This window comes from Marmota flaviventris, chromosome 10 (genome assembly GCF_047511675.1).
Source record: "Marmota flaviventris isolate mMarFla1 chromosome 10, mMarFla1.hap1, whole genome shotgun sequence".
Classification (NCBI taxonomy): Eukaryota; Metazoa; Chordata; class Mammalia; order Rodentia; family Sciuridae; genus Marmota; species Marmota flaviventris.
The window spans coordinates 76,380,825-76,402,392 of record NC_092507.1 but is presented as its reverse complement, the minus strand read 5'-3'; the positions used below and the strand labels follow the sequence as shown (position 1 = coordinate 76,402,392).

General features: G+C 33.1%; 1 protein-coding gene across 3 annotated transcripts in view; it reads right to left on the bottom strand.

The window, feature by feature from the left end:
• Positions 1 to 21,568, bottom strand: part of Znf326 (zinc finger protein 326) — a 38,435-nt gene that overhangs the window by 13,872 nt on the left and 2,995 nt on the right. The window contains exons 3-7 of one of the 3 annotated variants that reach the window (XM_027935221.2): positions 15,433 to 15,468; positions 15,227 to 15,338; positions 12,735 to 13,140; positions 10,181 to 10,379; positions 1,901 to 2,012 (exon numbers count right to left, since the gene is read on the bottom strand). In XM_027935221.2, the coding sequence (XP_027791022.1) occupies positions 1,901 to 2,012; positions 10,181 to 10,379; positions 12,735 to 13,140; positions 15,227 to 15,338; positions 15,433 to 15,468 (865 nt within the window). Of the gene's footprint in view, positions 1 to 1,900; positions 2,013 to 10,180; positions 10,380 to 12,734; positions 13,141 to 15,226; positions 15,339 to 15,378; positions 15,469 to 21,568 lie in introns of those variants that run through there. The other 2 variants (XM_027935222.2, XM_071618030.1) reach the window with 2 other exon arrangements.

Genomic DNA, 21,568 nt, shown 5'->3' with positions numbered 1-21,568 from the left:
ATTTTTTTTTTTCCCAATACTGGGTAATGAACCCAGAATCTTGTACATGCTAGGCAAGCATTCTGTCACTGAACTACCTCCTGCCCTTTTTAGTTTACTTTGAGACAGGATTTCACTAAGTTGCTGAAACTAACCTCAAATTTGTGATCTCTCTGCCTCAGTAGCTGGGATTATAGCGCTGTGCCAATACACCTGGCGGCAGCAGAATTTTAAGTGTCTTTCGACTGTACCTTAGTTCACAAATAAATACGTTCTCTTCACTAATAAAATAGCATATTATTATTTGCATTTTCTGGTTCCTTAGATTACTGTCTCAACATTTCTCCACAAGTTATTAACTACTGTTGTTCCTTGACCACGTTAAGTACTGGACATCTTAGTTCTCATACTTTTTTAAAAAAAGTTTGAACTCAGCTACTTGGGAGGCTGAAGTGGGAGGATCAACTTGAGCCCAAGATTTTAAGACCAGCCTGGGCAACACAGGAAGACATCTTTACCAAAGAAAAATCGGATGATTTTTATCTAATTTAGACATAAGACATTTCCCAAGATTATATTTTCAAGATTGTTTGCTTGTTTTGCAAGTCTGTATTTAGCCAAATTTGTTCATTATCTCATTTATTAACTTATTCAGTAACAAACTTATTAGGGGAAAAAAATTTATACTTGAAGAGATTAAAGTACTCCAATTATTTTCCTGTAATTTTCCATTATTTTTAGTAATCTATTTGGATTTATTCCAAACGGTAAACGAGAATCTAAACTGATTTTTTTCCTTATTATTTTGCTGCTTAACCAAATCCTTTTGTTTTTATTACAAGTTTACATTCCTACATATAAGGGAATCTGTTTACAGGCTACTAATTGTTATATTGATTAGCCTATTACCACTTGTGTGTGTGTGTGGCGCCAGAGATTGAATCCAGAGCCTCACATATGCTAGGGAAGCACTCCAGCACTGGGCTACATTCCCAGCCTTACCACATATTTTAAACTACTATAGCCTTTTAATAGTCTCAATATCTAAAAAAGCCAATATCTACTCATTTATTCTTCTTTTTCAGAATCTGTTTTGGGATCTAGATAGAAAAAAAACATATTATTTGGGTTCATTTTGTTGTGGGGGTGGTGGTACTGGAACTTGAACTCAGGTGCCTTTTATATCCCAGGTCCTTTTCATTTTTGAGAAGGTCTCACTAAGTTGTCTCGGCTGACCTCAAACTTGTGATCCTCCTGCGTCATCGTCATACTCCTGAGTCACTGGGATTACAGGCTATGCCACCACACCCAGCTAAGAACAGGATCAGCTCTCTGATCCAAAAATATCAGTAATAATCAGATTTTCTATCAAAAAATATCATTATGTCTCCATATAGCCAAAATTCAAAACTTCATAGTTTTCTTCTGTAATAAGTATTTATTAAATAATTCTATAACAAGTATTTCTTTTTAAAAATAGTTATTTCTATATATTTTATATTTTTGGGTTACCATTATGAATTGGATCTTTTTTCTTATACTAATAGGTGATTACATATAAATATTAAAAAGCAAAAAATTCTATATATCTTTGATCAAACTTTTTCACTTGACTTTTAAGAATTTTTTCATATTCCAATTCATAAACTTGCCTTAACCAGGAAACTATTTTTCAATAAGCCCATTTTTTATTTTTGTAACTCTACTAAAAACAAACCCACAGGCTTGAAATCCCAGCGCCTGGGGAGGCTGAGATAGGAGGATCGCTAGTTCAAAGCCAGCCTCAGCAATGGTGAGGCGCTAAGCAACTCAGTGAAACCCTGTCTCTAAGTAAAATACAAAATAGGTCTGGGAATGTGGCTCAGTGGTCAAGTGCCCCTGAGTTCAATCCCTGGTACCAAAAGAAAACAAAAAAACAAACCTGTATCCATCTCCATATTTCTCACTGTTTTTTTCTCTTCTGCGCCTTTGTTTCTCTCGCCGAGCCTCAATCCGCCTCTTTTCTTCTTCTTCACTTTTAGGATCAGTTTTTGCTAGGATATCAAACAAAGAGTCAGAACTAAAAATCATTTTTTTCATTTTCCCTTTTCAAGTACCAGATTATAATAAAGTATAGACATGACAAAGATTCCTTAGTGATCACAATCTAAATTGAATTCATCAGAAAAATTTAAGAGTTGAGACTACCCACAATTTCAGAAACTGCACTGAATAAATTTCATTTGCTTTAAGGATCATAATCTTGCAATATTTGCTTCTCGTCTAGTAAATCTGTTCATTTTTTTCTTATCCTTACTCTAAGCAATAATATCCTTGTTACCTTAAATTATCTTGCAAATCACATATATTTAACACTGAAGAAATTGACCCAGAATGAAAATAGAAGTCCAATGAACACCAGAAAGTCCTAGATGCAAGAATTCATATTCTTATTATAAGAGCATGCCCAAAATTGCAAAATGTCTCTAATTTTGTGATAATATGTACAAAACATAAAATTTACCATTTAACCACCATTCTGAAGTGTCCAATACAGTAGCTTTAAGTACATGCACATGTTATACAACCATCACCACTATCTAGTTCCAGAACTTTTTCATCAGTCCGAAAAAACCTTAGTAGCTATTAAGCAGTTATTCCCTATTTCAACCCTACTCTAAAGTTCTAGTATCTACTAATCTACTTTCTGTTTTCTGGTTATTTCACTTAAATAGAAACAGCATTGTCTTGCCTTTTTCTATTTAGCTTCTCTTATTTAACATGTTTTCAAAGGTTATCCATGCTATACTATGTTATAATGTATACTGTTTTTTTAAAAATCTATTCACCTGCTTGATGAAATTTTAGATTATTTCCATCTTTCTGCTACTGAACTATACTGCTACAAATATTATTCTACAAATCTTTGTTTGAACACCTCTTTTTAATTTCTTAGGATATTTACCCCTACAAGTGGAATTATCGGGTCCATTCAGTTTGAGGAACCACTCATCTGTTTCCCAGAGTGGCTATACCACTTTATATTTCTACCAGTAGTGTATGAGCATTCCAGTTTCTCCATATCCTTTCCAATATTTGTTACTTTTTTTTAAAATTAGGACCACCATAGTGGGTATGGAGTAGTATCTCATTGTAAGCAGACTCTCTTAAAATACATTAAACCTAACATCTAAAAAAAATCCTAACCCATTTGCCCTTACACTTTTCCTTTCAGCTTAACAATAAACACATTTTAAACACTTGCTAAGTACACAATGGGATGTTTTAAAATTATACAAAATCAATGTCTTAAAATTTAATATCTAATTTTTCATGATTTATTAGAGCTTAAATGTATGTTTTTTAACCATTTTTCAATACCCTCATGATTCACAGATTTCCCTCACACCCTCAACGTAAAGTTCATTTATATATTACTTCAAACAAGAATTAAATTTCCCTTCCTATGCTAAAAATATTGATTTTTTTTTTACCTCCAGGCAAATTAAAGAATATGGTTCCTTTTTTATTAATTTTCTATCAAACATACAGTCTATACTACTGTAACATAGGAAGAACTCATATACTGGAAAATTCAGTACATATCCTTTAAGTTATCCATTTCATGCCTGAAAAGAGAAGGCATACCTGAAGAGAAGGCTTGATTTAACTAAAGAATTCTGGCTTCACTCTTAGCTACCCCTGTACTACTCTCAAGTTTTATTAAGAAGAAAAAAAGGATAAGAGGGAAAGGACATATATCTGCCTTAATGGTAAGTCAGTTTCTATAACAAACTTTGCAATATTTACATAACTGTAATTGTAATTGTAAAATGCATCTTTCAAATCTGTTCCAAGAAGACCAATTAGCTGAATTATCTTATTCTACTAATACCAGGGAAAATTTCTTACATGGTAAATAAATATCTATCAATGAACACACTATAAAAGGTACCCCCCAGCTGGGCATAATGGCGCACACCTGTAATCCTGGTGACCTGGGAGGCTGAGGCAGAAGGATACCAAGTTCAAAGCCAGCCTCAGCTACTTAGCAGGGCCCTAAGCAACTCAGCAAGACTCTGTCTCAAAATAAAAATATAAAAAGGGCTGGGGTTATGGCTCAGTGGTAAAGCACCTCTGGGTTCAATCTCTGGTATAAAAAAAGGTACTCCACTAACTTGGTATCAGATTGTCAAAATATATTTCTGGCAGTGCTGGGGATTAAACCAGGTCTCATGCATGTTAGGCTAGTGCTCTACCACAGAGCTACATCTCTAGTCCCAGAATGTTATTTCTCATTAAATAATGTAGGTATCATAACAGGAAAGTAGATTTAAGTATAGTATTTAATCCTCATCCTAAGTTTTACATTATAGTTCATAAATTTTGAGGAAAGAATCTAATATTGTAACTTCAATTTTAAAAATATAAAATCAAAATGTCTATAATGTCATAATTAGGAAAAAAAAGTTGTTTAAAAATAAAAAGAGGGCTGGAGTGTCCAATCCAGTAGCATTAAGTATTACTTAATGTGCCTCAGTGGTAGAGTGCTCACCTACCATGCATGAGGCACTGGGTTTGATCCTCAGCAACACATTAAAAATAAAAAATAAAGATATTGTTTCTACCTAAAACTAAAATATAAATATAAAAATAAATAAATAAAAGGAAATATAAATTTCCGTTATAAACATTTGGAAGCTTAAGAGCAGGGTTTCTGTGAACCAAAACTTGCCCTGAAACAAATCCTGGATTTTAGCCATTTACTGATTATCTAAACTAGGTGGCAAATTATTTATCTGTTCTATTCCTGCTGCGTCAGCTGTAGAGAGGTCTGATACCCACACCCATACCTGAGCAAGTTCACGTGAGAATTATAAAAGTAATGTACACTATGCTCTCTAACAGTGTCTGAAGTCCAATAAGCATTCAATTAGTGCCAGCTTACTATTATTAGCAATTACTAAAATCCCATTTTTAATAAAGATATTTATCAATCCTTAAGCAACTTAAATGGAGACAAAATTTTAAAAACAAACATACTGTATTTCAAAAATATATAATATAAACACAAGTTTTTAAAAAATCTGGACTTACTTAGGTCTTCATGCTTTTCTCCCTCTTCCCTTTTTGGGGAAATTACTTAAAGGCTATCCACCACTTTCTTAGCAATTCTGACAGCAAAAAACACACTCTAAAACATTCACTGTAATCCTCACTACATCTTATTTTTAAAAGTAAGTGTAAAAACATCAAAAACTTTCACCAGAACTTGAAAAGATTCATTTATTACAATGATCTAAACCTTCTTCAGCTCCAAATGAGTTATGTAATTAATTATTAATCCTGAAGAGAGTAACTTTTGCACCTTTGCAATACCACCTACTTAAGAAAGACAAAATACTTTAGTAATCAAGGCAAAAATTTGAAAAATAAAAGTAATTCAATGCACAGGCAAAACATTTACTGTATACAATTTTACTATTATGTTTTCACAGAATGCTGATAAATATATTTCCTTAGCTTTTTTATTTATATCCTTGGCTTATTATAATTTGTTCAGATATACTTGCCCCCATTTAGAGATACGTCACAATGTTAAACAACAAAAGTAACAGAGAAACATAAATAAAAGTAATGAGAAAAAAAGAGTAATTTGGTTCTGTGCTTTAAAAAAAAGAGCTTTATGGAATATAATTCCTTCTAAATTATACGATCCAATAGTTTTCAATGTATTCACAGATACGTGCAACCATTATCACAATCAATTTTAGAACATTTTTATCAACTCAAAAAAGAAACTGGATATTCTTCAGGTAATACCCAACTCCTCACCCTACTGCCCAAAATAATCATTTTCTATTCTCTATCTCTAAAGGATTTCCCTATTTTAAATGTCCGTATGAATAAATCATATAATATATGGATTTTTATGACTGGCTTCATTTAATTACCATAATCCTTTCAAGGTTCATTCAAGTTATAGCAGGATCAGTATTTCATTCCATTTTATAACCAAATAGCACTCTGCTATATGGAAAGACCCTATTTTGTTTATCCATTCATCTCATAATGATATCTGGATTTTTATCCAGTTAGCTACTATAAATAATGCTGCTATAAACATCCATATACAGTCATACGTTGCTAAACAACCAGGCTATGTTCTGAGAAATGCATCATTAGTCTATTTTGTTATGTGAACATCACAGAGTGTATTTACACAAACTTAGATGGTATAGTATACTACACATCTAAAATATATGATATATATCATTCTATATGTACTTATCATTGACCAAAACATCTTTATGAAGTATATGACTGTATGTTTATGTTTGAACTGATATTTTCATTTATGTTTGATATAAACATAGAAGTGGAATTGCTGGGTCATTTGATGATTCTGTTTATTCATTTCAAGAATTGCCAGACTATTTTCCAAAGTGGCTTCCCCATTTTACATTCCCACTAAAAGTGTACAAAGGTTCTAATTTTTCCAGATCCTTGTTAAAACTTAGTATCTTTTTTATTCTAACCATGTATGTGATTGCAGTCTTGATTTGCATTATCTGATACCTAATTATTGAGTACCTTTTTATATGCTTATTGGCCACTTATATATCTTTTTTAAAACAAATTTCTGTTCGGATTCTTTACCCACTTTTGAGTTGTCGTTTTGTTACTGAGTTCTAACAATTCTTTATACATTCTGGATTCAAGTGCTTTCCAGATGCACGACATACAGAAATAATTTTCTCCTATTATATAAGTTGTTTTTTCATTTTCTATTGATGGTGTTCTTTGAAGCACAAAGTTTTAATTTTGATAAAGACAATTTACCTATTTTTTGTTGTTCATCTTGTCTTACAAATTCCTTGCCAAATCCAAAATCATGAAAATTTATCCCTATATTTTCTTCTAAGAGTTTTATAGTTTTAGATCTTCCAAGTAGGTCTTGCATTTTAGCTTTGGCATGTGGCTAGCCAGTTATCAAAAATACTATTTTCACCTCTACAATGAAAACTACAGAACACTGAAATTAAAGAATACCTTGGAAGATGAAAAGATCTCCCTATCTCCGTTGTTCTTTTTTTTTTATTACACGTTTATTTTTTTGGTTGTAGTTGGACACAACACTTTTATTTCACTTGTTTATTTTTGTATGTGGTGCTGAGGATCGAACCCAGGGTCTCACACGTGCGAGGCGAGCGCTCTATCGCTGAGCCACAACCCCAGCCCTCCCTTGTTTTTAGATAGGCAGAATTTATATTGTCAAAATGACCATACTACCAAAAGCATTATACAGATTTAGTGCAATTCCAATCAAAATCCCAATGACATTCCTCATAGAAATAGAAAAAGCAGTCATGAAATTCATCTGTAAAAATAAGACACCCAGAATAGCTAAAGCAATCCTTTGCAAAAAGAGTGAAGCACCAAAAACATACACTGGAGAAAAGATAGCCTCCTCAACAAATGGTGCTGGAAAAAATGGAAATCCATATGCAACAAAATGAAATTATACCCTTATCTCTCACCATGGACAAAACTCAACTCAAAGTGGACCAAGAATCTAGGAATTAAACCACAGACCTTGTATCTAATACAAGAAAAAGTAGGCCCAAATCTCCATCATGTTGGATTAGGCCCCTACTTCCTTAATAAGATTCCTATAGTGCAAGAATTAAAATCAAGAATTAATAAATGGGATGTATTCAAACTAAAAAGCTTCTTCTCAGCAAAAGAAACAATCAGTGAGGTGAATAGAGAGCCTGCATCTTGGGAGCAAATTTTTACCACTTGCACAACAGATAGGGCACTAATCTCTAGGGTATATAAAGAACTCAAAATGCTAAACATGAAAAAAACAAATAACCCAATCAATAAATGGGCCAAGAACTGAACTGACACTTCTCAGAAGAGGATATACAATAAATCAACAAATACATGAAAAAGATGTTCAACATCTCTAGCAATTACAAAAATGCAAATCAAAACTCACTCTAAGATTTCATCTCACTCCAATCAGAATGGCGCTATTAAGAACACAAACAACAATAAGTGTTGGTGAGAATGTGGGGGGAAAGTACACTCATACATTGCAGGTGGGACTGCAAATTAGTGCAGCCAGTATGGAAAGCAGTATGGAGATTCCTTGGAAAACTGGGAATGGAACCATCTTTTGACCCAGTTATCCTACTCCTCAGTCTATACCCAGAGGACTTAAAAACAGCACAAAACAGGGACACAGCCACATCAATGTTTATAGGAGCACAATTCACAATAGCTAAACTGTGGAACCAACCTAGATGCCCTTCAGTAGATGAATGGATAAATCAAATGTGGTATATATATATATATACACAATGGAATATTGCTCAGCAATAAAAGAGAATAAAATCTTGGCATTTGCAGGTAAATGAATCGAGTTGGAGAATATAATGCTAAGTGAAGCAAGCCAATCCCAAAAATCCAAATGCCAAATGTTTCCTCCGATGCAAGGAGGCTGATTCATAGTGGGGTTGGGAGGGGGAGCAAAGGAGGATCAGATGAACTCTAGATAGAGCAAAGGGGTGAGAGGGCAAGGGGGGCATGGGGGTAGGAAAGATGGTGGAATGAGATGAACTTCATTACCTAAGTACATGCATGAAGACACTAGTAGTGTGAATATACTTTGTATACAACCAGAAATATTAAAAATTGTGCTCTATATATGTAATATGAACTGTAATGCATTCTGCTGTCATACATAACAAATTAGAAAAAAAAAAAAACAACTATTCTCTCTCCATTGAAAAATCTTGATGCCCTTGTTATAAACCAGTTCTCCACAAATGTCCGGGTTTATTTCTAGACTTTCAACTCTACTCCACTGATCTAAATACACTGTCTTGATTACCATCACTTTGTGGTAACTTTTGAAATCATGAGGTGTAAGTACTTACACAATTGGAATTTTGATAGAGATTGTGATGAATCTATAGATCAGTTTAGAAAGTAATGTCATTCTGACAATTTTGTCTTCTAACCTAGTTTAGTTTTTCCATTTGTTTAGATTGAATATCTTACAACGTTGTATAATTTTCAAAATTTAGTTTTGCTTTTTTTAAAAATGTATTCCCAAGTAATGTATTATTCTTGATGCCTTTTTTTTTTTTTTTTTTTTTTTTTGAGATAAGGTCTTACTATGTAGCCAAGGCTTTTCTCAAATTCCTAGGTTTAAGTGATGCTATGACTACAGCCTCCCAAGTAGCTGGAACTACAGATCACGTCCCCCTGCCTGGCTTGATGCTATTATGAGTAAAACTTTAATTCCATTTTCAGTTTGGCTCAAAATTTTGCACTGGTCAATGAAATTATGGCATTTGCAGGTAAATGGATGGAGTTGAAGAATATCATGCTAAGCGCAAAATAAGTCAAACCCAAGAAAACCAAAGGCTGAATGTTATCTCTGATAAGCAGATGCTAATCCATAATGGGGTGGGAGTGGGGGAGGAAGGAACTTTGCATTGTGCAGAGGGGAGTGAGGGGAGAGGAGAGGATGATGGGGATGGGACAGACAGTGGAATGAGACAAATATTATTACCCTAGATACATGTAGAATTGCACTATCTGTATGACTCTACATCATGTTCAGAGAGAGAAAGAGAAGCTGTGCTCCATTTGTGTATAATGTGTCAAGATGCACTCTACTGTCATGTGTAACTAATTAGGACAAATTCAAAATTTAAAAAAAAATTTGCACTCATCAATATATAAATAGAAATATCTCTAAGAGTCATCATGTCCAGAAGATTAAAAGCAAATGAGTTTTCTAGAACAGTTTTCCCTATTATCAAGGACCAGGAAAATTTTCCTTTGTCCTCACAAAGAGATTCTATCTGACATAACAAACCACTCTTCATTAACAATGCCTTCAACAAAAACTATAACAGCCAATTAAGGGGTGTGAATCAAAATTATGTGTATTACCTTTTTACAAATACAGATGTTCGGGTCCCACCTCACACTACTCAGAAAAAAGATCTAGACAAGGGTGTGTAAATTTAAAAAGTATTTCTGGGCAGTCATAACTAATTAGTAACTATACTAGGGATTCACAGATCTAATGTGCATATTTCCAATTTCCAAACGGAAACACTGAAAAATTACCTTAAAGCAATAAATTTCAAAAAATAAAGAGTATCCTAAACCATAGCAATTATGTTTTCTTACTTACTAGGCGATTTGCTGAGGCTCATCTTCTCCATAGGTTTTGCTAGCTTAGGTTTCTTGATAAAGGTTCCACCGGGCTTATTAAATGGCTGCATCATTTTTCTCTTTATTCCTCTTGCAGCAGCAACTGTCACATTGGTGGGTTTGTTTTGATAGTCAACAACAATTCCAGGTCTATGAATGCTTCCAAAATCACCCATATGCTGTAAATTTGTGAAATCAAAAAATATCAGCATCTTGTCCAACGATAAAATATAAATTCATATAAAATTTTCACTTTATCTATTTACTAGTTTTCACCTGAAAATTCCCTGAAATGTAACTAAATTTTACATGTCCACTTGGAAAAAAACACATTAAAAAGCTTTGTAAAGTATTACATGAACTTGAATCCAGTGAATTAGTGTTTTTACTTCCAGTAGAACAAATGTGAATATTTCCTACTTTTTGATTTTTACAATTCAAAATTATCTGAGATCATGAACAACATATGTGCCTGTCAGAAGGTTACCACTTGTACAACTCTCTGACAACTCCTCTTCAGAGTTCCTAATTGATGTTTTTCCATGAAAAGACCTTAAAAGAAATCTTTATTTTACTAAAACCTGGCTAAAAGCTAAGATACACAAAGAAGATCATATTTGTAGTTTGAAGTAAAAAAGATCCAGAAATCATTTAGGATTTCTCCCTGTTGAAAAAGGGAATGAGAAGGCGAGATGGAACATTAGTATGAAATAGGAGAGTTAAAGCATAACCATGCATCAACTTCCAAAACACACTTCAGATAAAGAATTGCATCTGACGTTCCATTCACATTCTTACCTAGAGAAACATTCTGACCCAGAAGCCCAAGAAGCAAAAGTTTACAGACGAAGAGTCATGCCACCAAACGACTCTTTATATCCCTTCCTCTTCTCTTACCATTAGCAAACTCCACTACACCAAGAAGTCACATGTACACAGAAATTTATTCTGCTAATCTTACTTTTAGAAGATAAAGATTGAGGAGTAATCTGAAGAGAAGGACCCAATGGGAATTGTACAAGTGAAGATTAAAAATGAAGATCCTACTTGGCTCATCTACTTGGTTAACAGGAGGAAAGAAAGAGAAGTCCATTCAGACTAGAATGTATGTAAATACAAAGTACAGGAATACTTGATTTACTATCATGAAAACAAAATTGACATGTGAGGTTCTTATTAGGAAAAAAAAATCCTTCACCTAACATATTAACAATGTTAAGTGTTTTCCAATTTCCAAACTGGAATGAATTTTCAATTTCAAAACCCAAAGGAAGTCTATTACCACTCTGACTACTTTCAATTAACCTACAATCATCAAATATGGTGGAAGAGCAACACGGTTGCTTACACTTGTATATTATGGCTTAGGTATACCTAACTAACCTAGTAGTTTCATATTAACCTTTTTTGGTAATCTATGTAGTCACATCAGAAAAATCTTTGTTAACTATCCATTAAAGGTGCAATGCATTTTACATAAGTAAAGAGTAACTGTTAAAACTGCAAAATTTCTACACAAGTATGACAAACTATACTGTTGTACCAAGGGCTAATGAACAGTCAAAAATATGTGCTCTACTACATTTTTTATTACAGGTACTTTCCTCTGCAAAGAGAATATTAAGAGCAATTGCCTTCCAAAGAAATTCTTACATTATAGCAAAAATACAATAGTCTTTAATATGATCAAACTAAATAATCCCAAAATCTACATACACTTACTAGGTAAAATTTTATATCGATCCCATAACCTAAAAACATAAAATATAATCTCTATATTTCCTGAAATTAAACACCTGAGGACTAATATATATACTCATTTAAGTAATTATTTACAAAATATTACTGTCTAGGAAGGAGCCATAAACATGTCTTACATTTTATAGGTAGAAAATTATTTCTCAATAGTAAAGCTAGAGACACAAGGGGAAATAAAGCAACCACCAACAGGACATATTGTAAGACAATAAGTTATCAAAATTATACTGACCACAAATCATTCTACAATCTATTATGCACATCGACTTCACCATGCTCTCCTGATTTATCACCAACTTTTAGTCTCTTGTGTTTAAGGTGAAACACAGAGCTCTAAAGAAAATCTAACTGCTAGGGTTTAGTAACAAAGAATAAACATTTTATCATACATTGCACCTTTAACCTACTCAAAAGCTCAAAAAGGGTTCAGTTACCTTTTACAATAATCCAAGAACTGTCTCACCAGCAAAACTGCTAGTGTTTACAAGGAAAAATGCAACTCCTTTTAACCCCTTTTAGACCAAACCTAACATCCTCACCTTTGTAATAAAGGGAGATATGGCATAATTTTATGAACATTCATCTCAAACTGCCACCTATTTTCTGAGGTGCTAGAAAAACTTTTATAGTCAACCTAAAACTTATGTTTATGACTCAGCTTTTGCTTAAAATACACTGGGATGAACAGTGTTTATTCTAGTTGAAAACCATGGTCTTGAAAGGGTTTAAAAGAGTTGACTAGTGAAAAGAATCTGAAAAGATTCTGTTGTACTTACTCCTCGGCCTCGGCCTCTGCCTGTTGATGGTCCTCCAAAAGCATCATAGTTTCTGCTTCCAAACGTACTTTCAGGATAAGCAGGCGTTCCTCTCCCCCGAGAGCCTACAGGTGCAGGCTTCATATGGGGTGAAGAAAAACTGCTGTAGGAAGAGTAATTCTCTCTTCCTCTGTCCTCCATAAACCCAGGCCTCAATTTTGAACGGGAGTAAGGTGCTTCCCAGCTAGACCCGCCCTGGTTTCTACCTCCGAAAGAGTCAAGGCTATTCCGGTAGGAGCTCTCAAATCGACCACCATAACTACCTCCGAAGCGGCTTTGTTCGGGTTCATTAAAACCATAGCCAGATCTGTACAGATCTCGCCCACCCAGAGAAGACCTGGAGTCGTAAGACTCATAAGGTCCAAACCTGGAAAAGTTGCACAGTAAGGGAAAAAACAAAAGTAAGCTTACTAATGTTAGACAATTCAAAAGACAAATTATCAGATGACATTTATCAACTAAAATTCATTTATACCATACTGATTTGCACAGTTCTACTTTTGTTCACACTTGATTAGGGCTGGGCAGTTCAACATGACACCAGATAGAAAGCTATCTGAGTCAGTTTCTAAATATGAATTGATAATAGTATACCTTAGCTTAAATATCTGCTTTTTAGCAGCATTTCAATTTGATGAAGAAAAGATTTGTCTGTGATTATTTAAGCCCAGCCCTAGTCTTAGAAAAGGTCATTTGCTAAAGTTCACAAACTATTCAAACTTTCTTTGACACCATCCCTAAATTGAAAATCACAAAGCATTTACAATGTTTTGGCTTTCCATTGGGACACAAATTGAAGACTAAATAGATGTAGGCTATTTGTGACAGAGAGCGATCCTTTCGCACCCCCAATAATCTATTATCACAAAGCTGCCTCCTTGTGTCTGTAATAATCAAAATTTAAGGAATTATCTCAGGTTATAAAATTTTGACAATCTGCCAAACTTAGGCCAAGGTGAATAATCAATCCCTAATCACTTTTTACTTGTAGACTAGTAAACCTAACAAATCTAGAAGGATAAACACATAAACTAAAACATAAAAAGTAAAAGATCACCAACATATACCCTCTGCATATGATTTTTCAAGGCAGATGAGAAAGAACACATTTTAAAATGTCTTCAATTATTTGAAAAACTATTTCCTATCAGAAAATTATCACATTAAACTACTCTAGAAAAGGAGAGCACACAGTCTCCTTGATGTTTTAAGTCAACAGAAAAAAAAAGTCATCTTACTTCTCACAAAACTAAAACATAGATTACAAAAATTACTTGTTATCTTACAACACAGTTTTATAAAGGCCCACAATTACATGAGATAAACGATAACATCTACAGAAACAGTCTATGCACACATTACATTTACAACATAGTAGGGCAATAACTGACATTTCCAAGCATTTAAATGTGTTACATTACTTCAGTTAATTACAGATCACTAAATAGAAGATGCTATTCATTTTTAAATACTAGTAGTCATATAAAAATTATTCCTCTTCTCAACTACGTATTTCAAAACTTCTTCCACATAAGAAAAAAGTTAACTGTTCATTTTCTTGATTTTTCTCTACTATAAATCATAGTGGCACACTTGAAGCAGAAAGAAGAAAAGTAAGCATCATTCGGTCCATCATTAAGGAATCCGGATCCTTCAATTTATGCAGAAGGAACGATGATTTCAAATGTCTCCTAACTAGTTTTACTTAATATTCAGCAGGAAGCTTTGTGCCTCAAAAGTAGACCCCCCTTTCCTGAAATTCAGTCAATCCTGAAGTGTGTAGATAAACTTAAGTTTTACAAAGTATCAACCGTGATACAATCTAGACTGTAATCGAAGGTACCGTATATGAGGCTTTAATACAGTGCTCCTAACCTGGAGAACAAGTGTTTTGTAAACAGTAACTGCCAATAAATAACCTGGATATGATTTAAAGAACACTCTTATTATCACAATATGCTCTTACAACTTACTTTAGAATTAAAAAAAAAAAACTTTCTGAAATGTTTTTTATAGAAATTGAACGTTGCTAAACTGATTCATTTAAACCCATTCTCCGACTTTACATAACACCCCACATTTGAAAAGATATTTTTTCTTTAACTGTTAAGCTTCACAAGTAATATTTTTAGAAACAAATTTTCGTATCAGTTGTTCAGGACACTTTGGTAAGGAGTTAAAAGTTAAAAAAAAAAGAATTCACTGCTGAAGATAGAATATCTTACTCTATTATATTGAAATGATAATAGTTAGCTGAGTTTTCCATAAAATAATGTCTGGCAGTGCTCCTGAGATAATTTTTATGAGCATTAACACCTTTAAATATTTAAGGTGATTATTCAATTCTAAACAACAAAGTTCAAGAATTATAACATGCCTAAAGAATACTTAAAATAATGTATCCAGAATCTTATAGTTGTCTAATTATTTGGCCAAGTGATTAAGCAATTTACCTGCTACCCCCACCACCACCACTGTGATTGTCCATGCCATATGACTGGTTTAGGTAGGAATCCATGGATCTTTGACCCCCATAGGATCCATGGCCATAGTCACGATCCATCCCTATAAGAGTTTAAAAAGAAAAAAATTAAATGATGCTCACCTTTATTGGCACTCAAAAGAAGAATTTTTAGATAAATATCCTTGAATGTCAGACCTCCATAAGATCCAGGGCCATAATCACGATCCATTCCTAAAAGAGAGTCAATGAAGAAACTTTAATAATAAAATATATCATTTTCTTCAGAAAACTTGGCATAAAACAAGATATTCACATCAATCATCTGAGATAATAATTTTGTCATTAATTAAGCTAAACTCAAATATAAGACATTGAAAGAGAACACACCAAAACGACTACTTGCTAACAAAGCTTTGTATTTCAAAGAAAAGCATATTATCAACTACAAAATTCTATATTAGAATTATTTTTAATTTAACCAATACTTACTTGACTAAAAAAACTATGTTTACTATAAGGTCTTATATTTGGTATTACAGCATATATAATTAATAATACACGATTCCTATTCTCAAGATAAATCAGCATTTAATAAAGTGAAAAGAGATGATTTTTTGTCCTAAGCATGCTGTGACATAAACCTACTGTACTTAATCTTCTGCATGTAATTCTCCTCAAATGTCTAAAAACTCAGAAGCAGCTACATTTTTTACTAGCTCCATTCACATTAACTGAAACAGATATTTTAAAAAGTAAAATCACAGACTGGGATCAATCACTGGCACCATGTCTATAAATAATGACTCAACAAACAACAAACACTCAAATTCCCTTGAATAAAGGGAATGAATATGAATTCTAGCAATACAAACACTAAAAAAAGTTGTGACAACAAGGGTATTAGATATATTTTAATACACTGCAATTCTACCTATATCATAACCTCTGATATGAAAAATAAATACAATGAGGTAATAAAATTAACTTACATTAACTATAGAAATTTAAAATTAAAACTACTATTTAAAATGTTTCCTATAAAGTCCCTTAAAATGCCTCATTACTACCCTCCCCACATTTTAGGTACAACAGTGAATTTGTATACTTGAATTTATATTTTTAAAGCATTACTTATAATAATTTAATATTTCTAATAATGAGAAGAACTGAAAAATTGAGAGTTTTGTCATTTTAAACCTGGAAGCAACCTAAACTATCAAATTTAATCTTCTCATTTTATAGATTTGAGAAATGTGAAATGATTTCCCCCAAATCTCGTAGGCATACTCCTGTCTAGCTTCAAACTGTTGCTTATATGAGAAACATTTTCTTCTACCACTCAAACACCTGCTTAGTGAAACCTTCTAATTTTTAAAGTCTACTTGAAATAATCGATCAATAAAACATTTACTGATATTGTCTCTCTACCATTTACAAAAGCCTGTATATCTTATGTGGTGCCATCATATTAAGTCTTATATTCTATTGTTCATGCCTTATCTTAAATACCAGTTTTGTGCTAAGGATCTGATATTTTAAGAATCTTATGTTTCAGAGAAACAGGCATGAGTTTATTAGTAGAGACAGAAAAAGGGAAAAGGGAAACATTCTCAAGGGAGACGGGCAGGTCCTCTAAGAGAGGAGAGAGACCACTAATTTTTTTATATATCTTATAGGAATAATTCTCATGAAATGGTCTGCTGATCCCTGGGATTCGCTAAGACCGTTAGCAAATCTAGGGATTCACAAGGTCAAAAATATTTTAATAAATAATAATAAGGCATTATTTGCCTTTTTCAGGGTGTTGACATTGAAGGTACAAAGTACTGGTGGGTAAAACTGCTGGCATTTCAGCCACAAATTAAGGCAGCAGCTGGCACCAGACTTAATATCACACACCCACAATGAAAAAAATAAATAAAAATATTACTTTCACTTAAATGTGCCCTTGATGAAGCAATAATTATTTTTATTACATCATGATCTTTGATGTAACCACATTTTTTTTACATTCTATGTAATGAAAGAGGAAGTATACATGAACCATTTCTGCAGCCTACCAAAACATCCCAGATCCTTCCAAGAAAAGCCATCCTCAAGTGTTTCATTTATGAATTAAATTAGCCACTTTTTACTAGGAAAGTGCTCTTTTCTAGAAAGACTGAAAGTCAAAAACTGGTTTTCAGACTTGAGCATGTAGCAAACATTTTCTCAAAAATGAACGAAGTAAACTGTTGCTTCAAGGAAAACAACTAAAGCTAAATGTTATTTGTTGCCAATGATAAAAATCATACCTTTAAGTGAAAATTAGAATTAAAAAAATTTTTATCAGTTTGACAGTGTGTCAATACTTCAATGTTTTTCTGATAAGACTGTTGTTAGTATTAACGTGGTTTTTTAAATATCATACAATAAAACCTGTCTGCATAATGCAGCAAATGAATATTTTATAAATAACTAATATTACAGAATCATACATGGTAAAAAAGGTCCATTCAAAGTACAAGACATACCAATGGATTTTAATATAACAGAGTACAAAACATTTAGCAATATAAAAAAGCACTAATGAGATTTTTACATCGTTTGTTCATACTAAGGCTTCAAATACAGTACGTAATTTATTCATGGAACCTCTCATTTCAGACTACCCATATTTCAAGTGTTCAATAGTTTCCTATGATAATGGCTACCACAGTATGAGCAACACATTTCTACATTAATAAAATAGTCAATTATTTGTCTTAAATGTTTTAAGTATGTAGTATAATACACAACTGTTTTTCTCCTAGAGATAACAATTTTGAGATAAAGTTTAACATAAAAAAAGTTTTCCTCTAAGGACTCACATTAAAATATAATCTTAAGGACTGGGGTTGTAGCTCAATGATAGAGTACTTGCCTAGCACATATGAGGCACTGGGTTCTATCATCAGCACCACATTAAAATAATAAATAAATTAAATTGAATACACACAGGTATTGTGTCCATAAAAAAATTTTTTAAACATATAATCTAGGTTTAGTCAAACACAGAAAGCAACAAAATCTTGTTGTTTTTGCCATTTTTGAGTTAGCAGTGGCTGCCTCTGGGTACTAAACCCTTTAGTTATTTCCTTTTTCTTTAATTCTGTTTATTTTATTTCACTATGCTATCATAGAATAACTGACATTTACTGAACACTTTTATGTCAGGCACTATAGAGTACACAAAAAAATAACACTTCTTTTATCTCTTTACTATTAGTGTTAGATAAAAGACCAATTTACTCAGGACTTAATAAAACGGACCTATTAATTTGAATGAAATCCATGCTATTGCTTGGTTCACAATCATAGATTCCTAACTGGTTTTCCCACCTCTACTTTTACTAGCTTTTTGTTTATTCTGAAGACAAAAGGCAGAAAAATTCTGGCAAATGTAAGTTATATCATGTCCAATGCTCAATATCCTCCAAAAGCTTCCATCTTATTCCAAATAAAAGCCAAACCCTTAAAAAAAAAAAAAAAAAAAAAAAAAACCAAAGGTCATATATCAGTGGTTCTTAATCAGGGGTAATTTGGGGCTCACAGAGACACTGGCACTGTCTGAAAGCATTTTTGATTATTACAACTGGGGCCAGAGAACAAGGATGCTACTAAACAAGTGTAGGGTATAACTTGAACAAACATACTTTGAAATAGCTCCCCAGAGGACTCTAATAATTACCCTCTGATGAGAACCACTACTGGAACTAAAATTAAGAGAAAAGAAGTCAGCATTAAATATCTTTTGTAACACTGTACATTCATAAGGAAAAAAATGCCTGGCCCTGAATGGTTTTGCATTTCACCTCCTTTCTTTAGACTGTAAATCCAATTCTTCAGGTCTTCTGTCTTTCCAAATCTCTCTTTGGTAAAAGCACAAGACCTACTCACTTCAGTTTAAAATCCTGAGTTCACTTTTCAACTAACAAGACATTGCCCCACAACAAAAAATTATCTAATTCAAAATGTCAACAGTGTCAAAGTTGAGGAAATTTACTCTATATGATCTGCCCCATTACCTCTTCACTTCAACATCCCTTGTGCATTCCAGCTACACTAGGCTCCTTGCAGTTTTCTAGAACAGGTGTATGCTAGTTTATGCACTTTGCAGCTTGCCAGGCCTGGAATACTCTTCCCCTATTGGCACTATTCACCTCTTTCTGGTCTTTTCTATAGCTTCCCATATATATGTAAATTACCTTTGATTTTCAATGCCTTCCGGCTACACCTCACCTCTCTGGCCTTAGTCTAAAGATTGCTCAGCAAAAATATTCTATTCTGGTCAAACCAGTTAAGTCTCTGAGAAGCACAGTATACTCACTCCTATCTTTGTTCATGCATTTCCCTCTACCTGGAAAGTTCTTCCTTTTTCTATCGGCTATTTATATAAAGAGTTATTATGAACAAAACGGAAAGCATGGAAACGCTGGAAATATAACTTCCTTTCAAAAAACAGTATGGAGGAAATCAGTATCTTGACATTTTCTCTGATGCCTTATACTTCATTTCAGTAGAAAGCTAGAAAATATGGTGCTAACAATGAAGTATATTGTTGGTTTCATTGGGTACCTACATATCTTTTATTTCCTGAAGTTCTTTCTCTAGATAGCCCTCAAGGTACGTCTAAGCTTAAATGTCACCTGTTTTGTGAGTCCTTCCCCAAATTCTTTAAAATCACAACTTACACATACACACCTGTCCCCCTTTCCTACCTTATTTTTCTCCCTAGCATTTTTTACCTAGCAATTTTAACATACAATATTTGTTACTTTTTTAATCTTGTTTTCTATCTCATACCATTTGACTGAAGTGCCACACAGGAAGGAATATTTATCCTTTTTTTTTTTTTCCACTGCTGCAGTCCTAGCTCCTAGAAAAATATCTGATACACAGGAGTCACTAAATAAATATTTGTCCAATGAAGTCAAATCAAATTCCTAAAATTAGTTAACTTCCTCGCTGTGATATGTAATTAACTAAGACCTCAAGTATTTTCAATTAGTGGTCTTTAACCAGAGGTGAAAGCCAAAATAATTCATTCAGAGTACTTTTGCAACACATATATAGTCAGGGATAGCTTGCCCTAAAATTAAGTTTATGAAGTGTAGGGTATAACTTGAACAAACATACTTTGAAATAGCTCCCCAGAGGACTCTAATAATCACCCTCTGATGAGAACCACTACTGGAACTAAAATTAAAGAGACAAAAATTCAGCATTAAATCTCTTTTGTAACATTGTACATTCATAAGGAAAAAAAAATGTCTGGTCCTGAATGATTTTGCATTTCAACTCCTTTCTTTAGATTGTAAATCCAATTCTTCAGGTCTTCTGTCTTTCCAAATCTCTCTTTGGTAAAAGCACAAGACCTACTCACTTCAGTTTAAAATCCTGAGTTCATTTTTACTCAACCCTATCAAATTTTTACCCATTATTAGTCAGCTTACAAGTTCTATTAATTTTCTTAACATCATCATCTTTAAAATCTAAGGTCTTGGGGCTAGGACTATGGCTCAGCGTAAAGCGCTCGTCGAGCACGTGCGAGGCCCTGGGTTCGATCCTCAGCATCATATAAAAATAAATAAACAAAATTAAGGTATTGTGTCCAACTACTTCTAAAAAATAAATATTAAAAATAAAATAAAATAAAGTCTAAGGTCTTGGGGCTGGGAGTCAGTAGTAGAACGCTCACCTAGTACGCTCGATCCTCAGCAGCACATAAAAATAAATGTATTGTGTCCAACTACAACTAAAAAATAAATATTAAAAAAAAAAAAAAAGTCTAAGGTCTTAAATTCCCTGCATCTGAATTTGTAAAGTTTTCTAATTTTCCAGTTCCCAATCTAACCTATGTGTGGCTATGTTGAAGTAAACTAAATTTCCTTTGGTAATTGTACATCACTTTTCCTCTCAAAAACATATTCTTAAGCATTCATTTAATATATATTGACTATGTCCTACATGTTGAGCCTTTTTTATACATCAAATCCAAAGTTTCTCTTAATCGTTAGAGATAATAAATAAAAACTGAATGGTAATTATTTCTATAAAATGGCAGTCTTCTTAGTAGTACATCTACTTAAGTTTTATTTTGTGTGCACATTATATTCTCTACCATAGCTGGATTTTGCCTTTCTCTGGCAGACAGGATATCATTCCTTCAAGTATTTCATATAATGCTTTTTTAATCTTTTTAAATTGTTCTATGCTCTTTTTTGTGTTATTATCCTCCCTGGCAGGGACTTAACTCAACTATCAAATTAACATTCAATTCTATTCTACATCTCTCTTGTGATTTTATCTA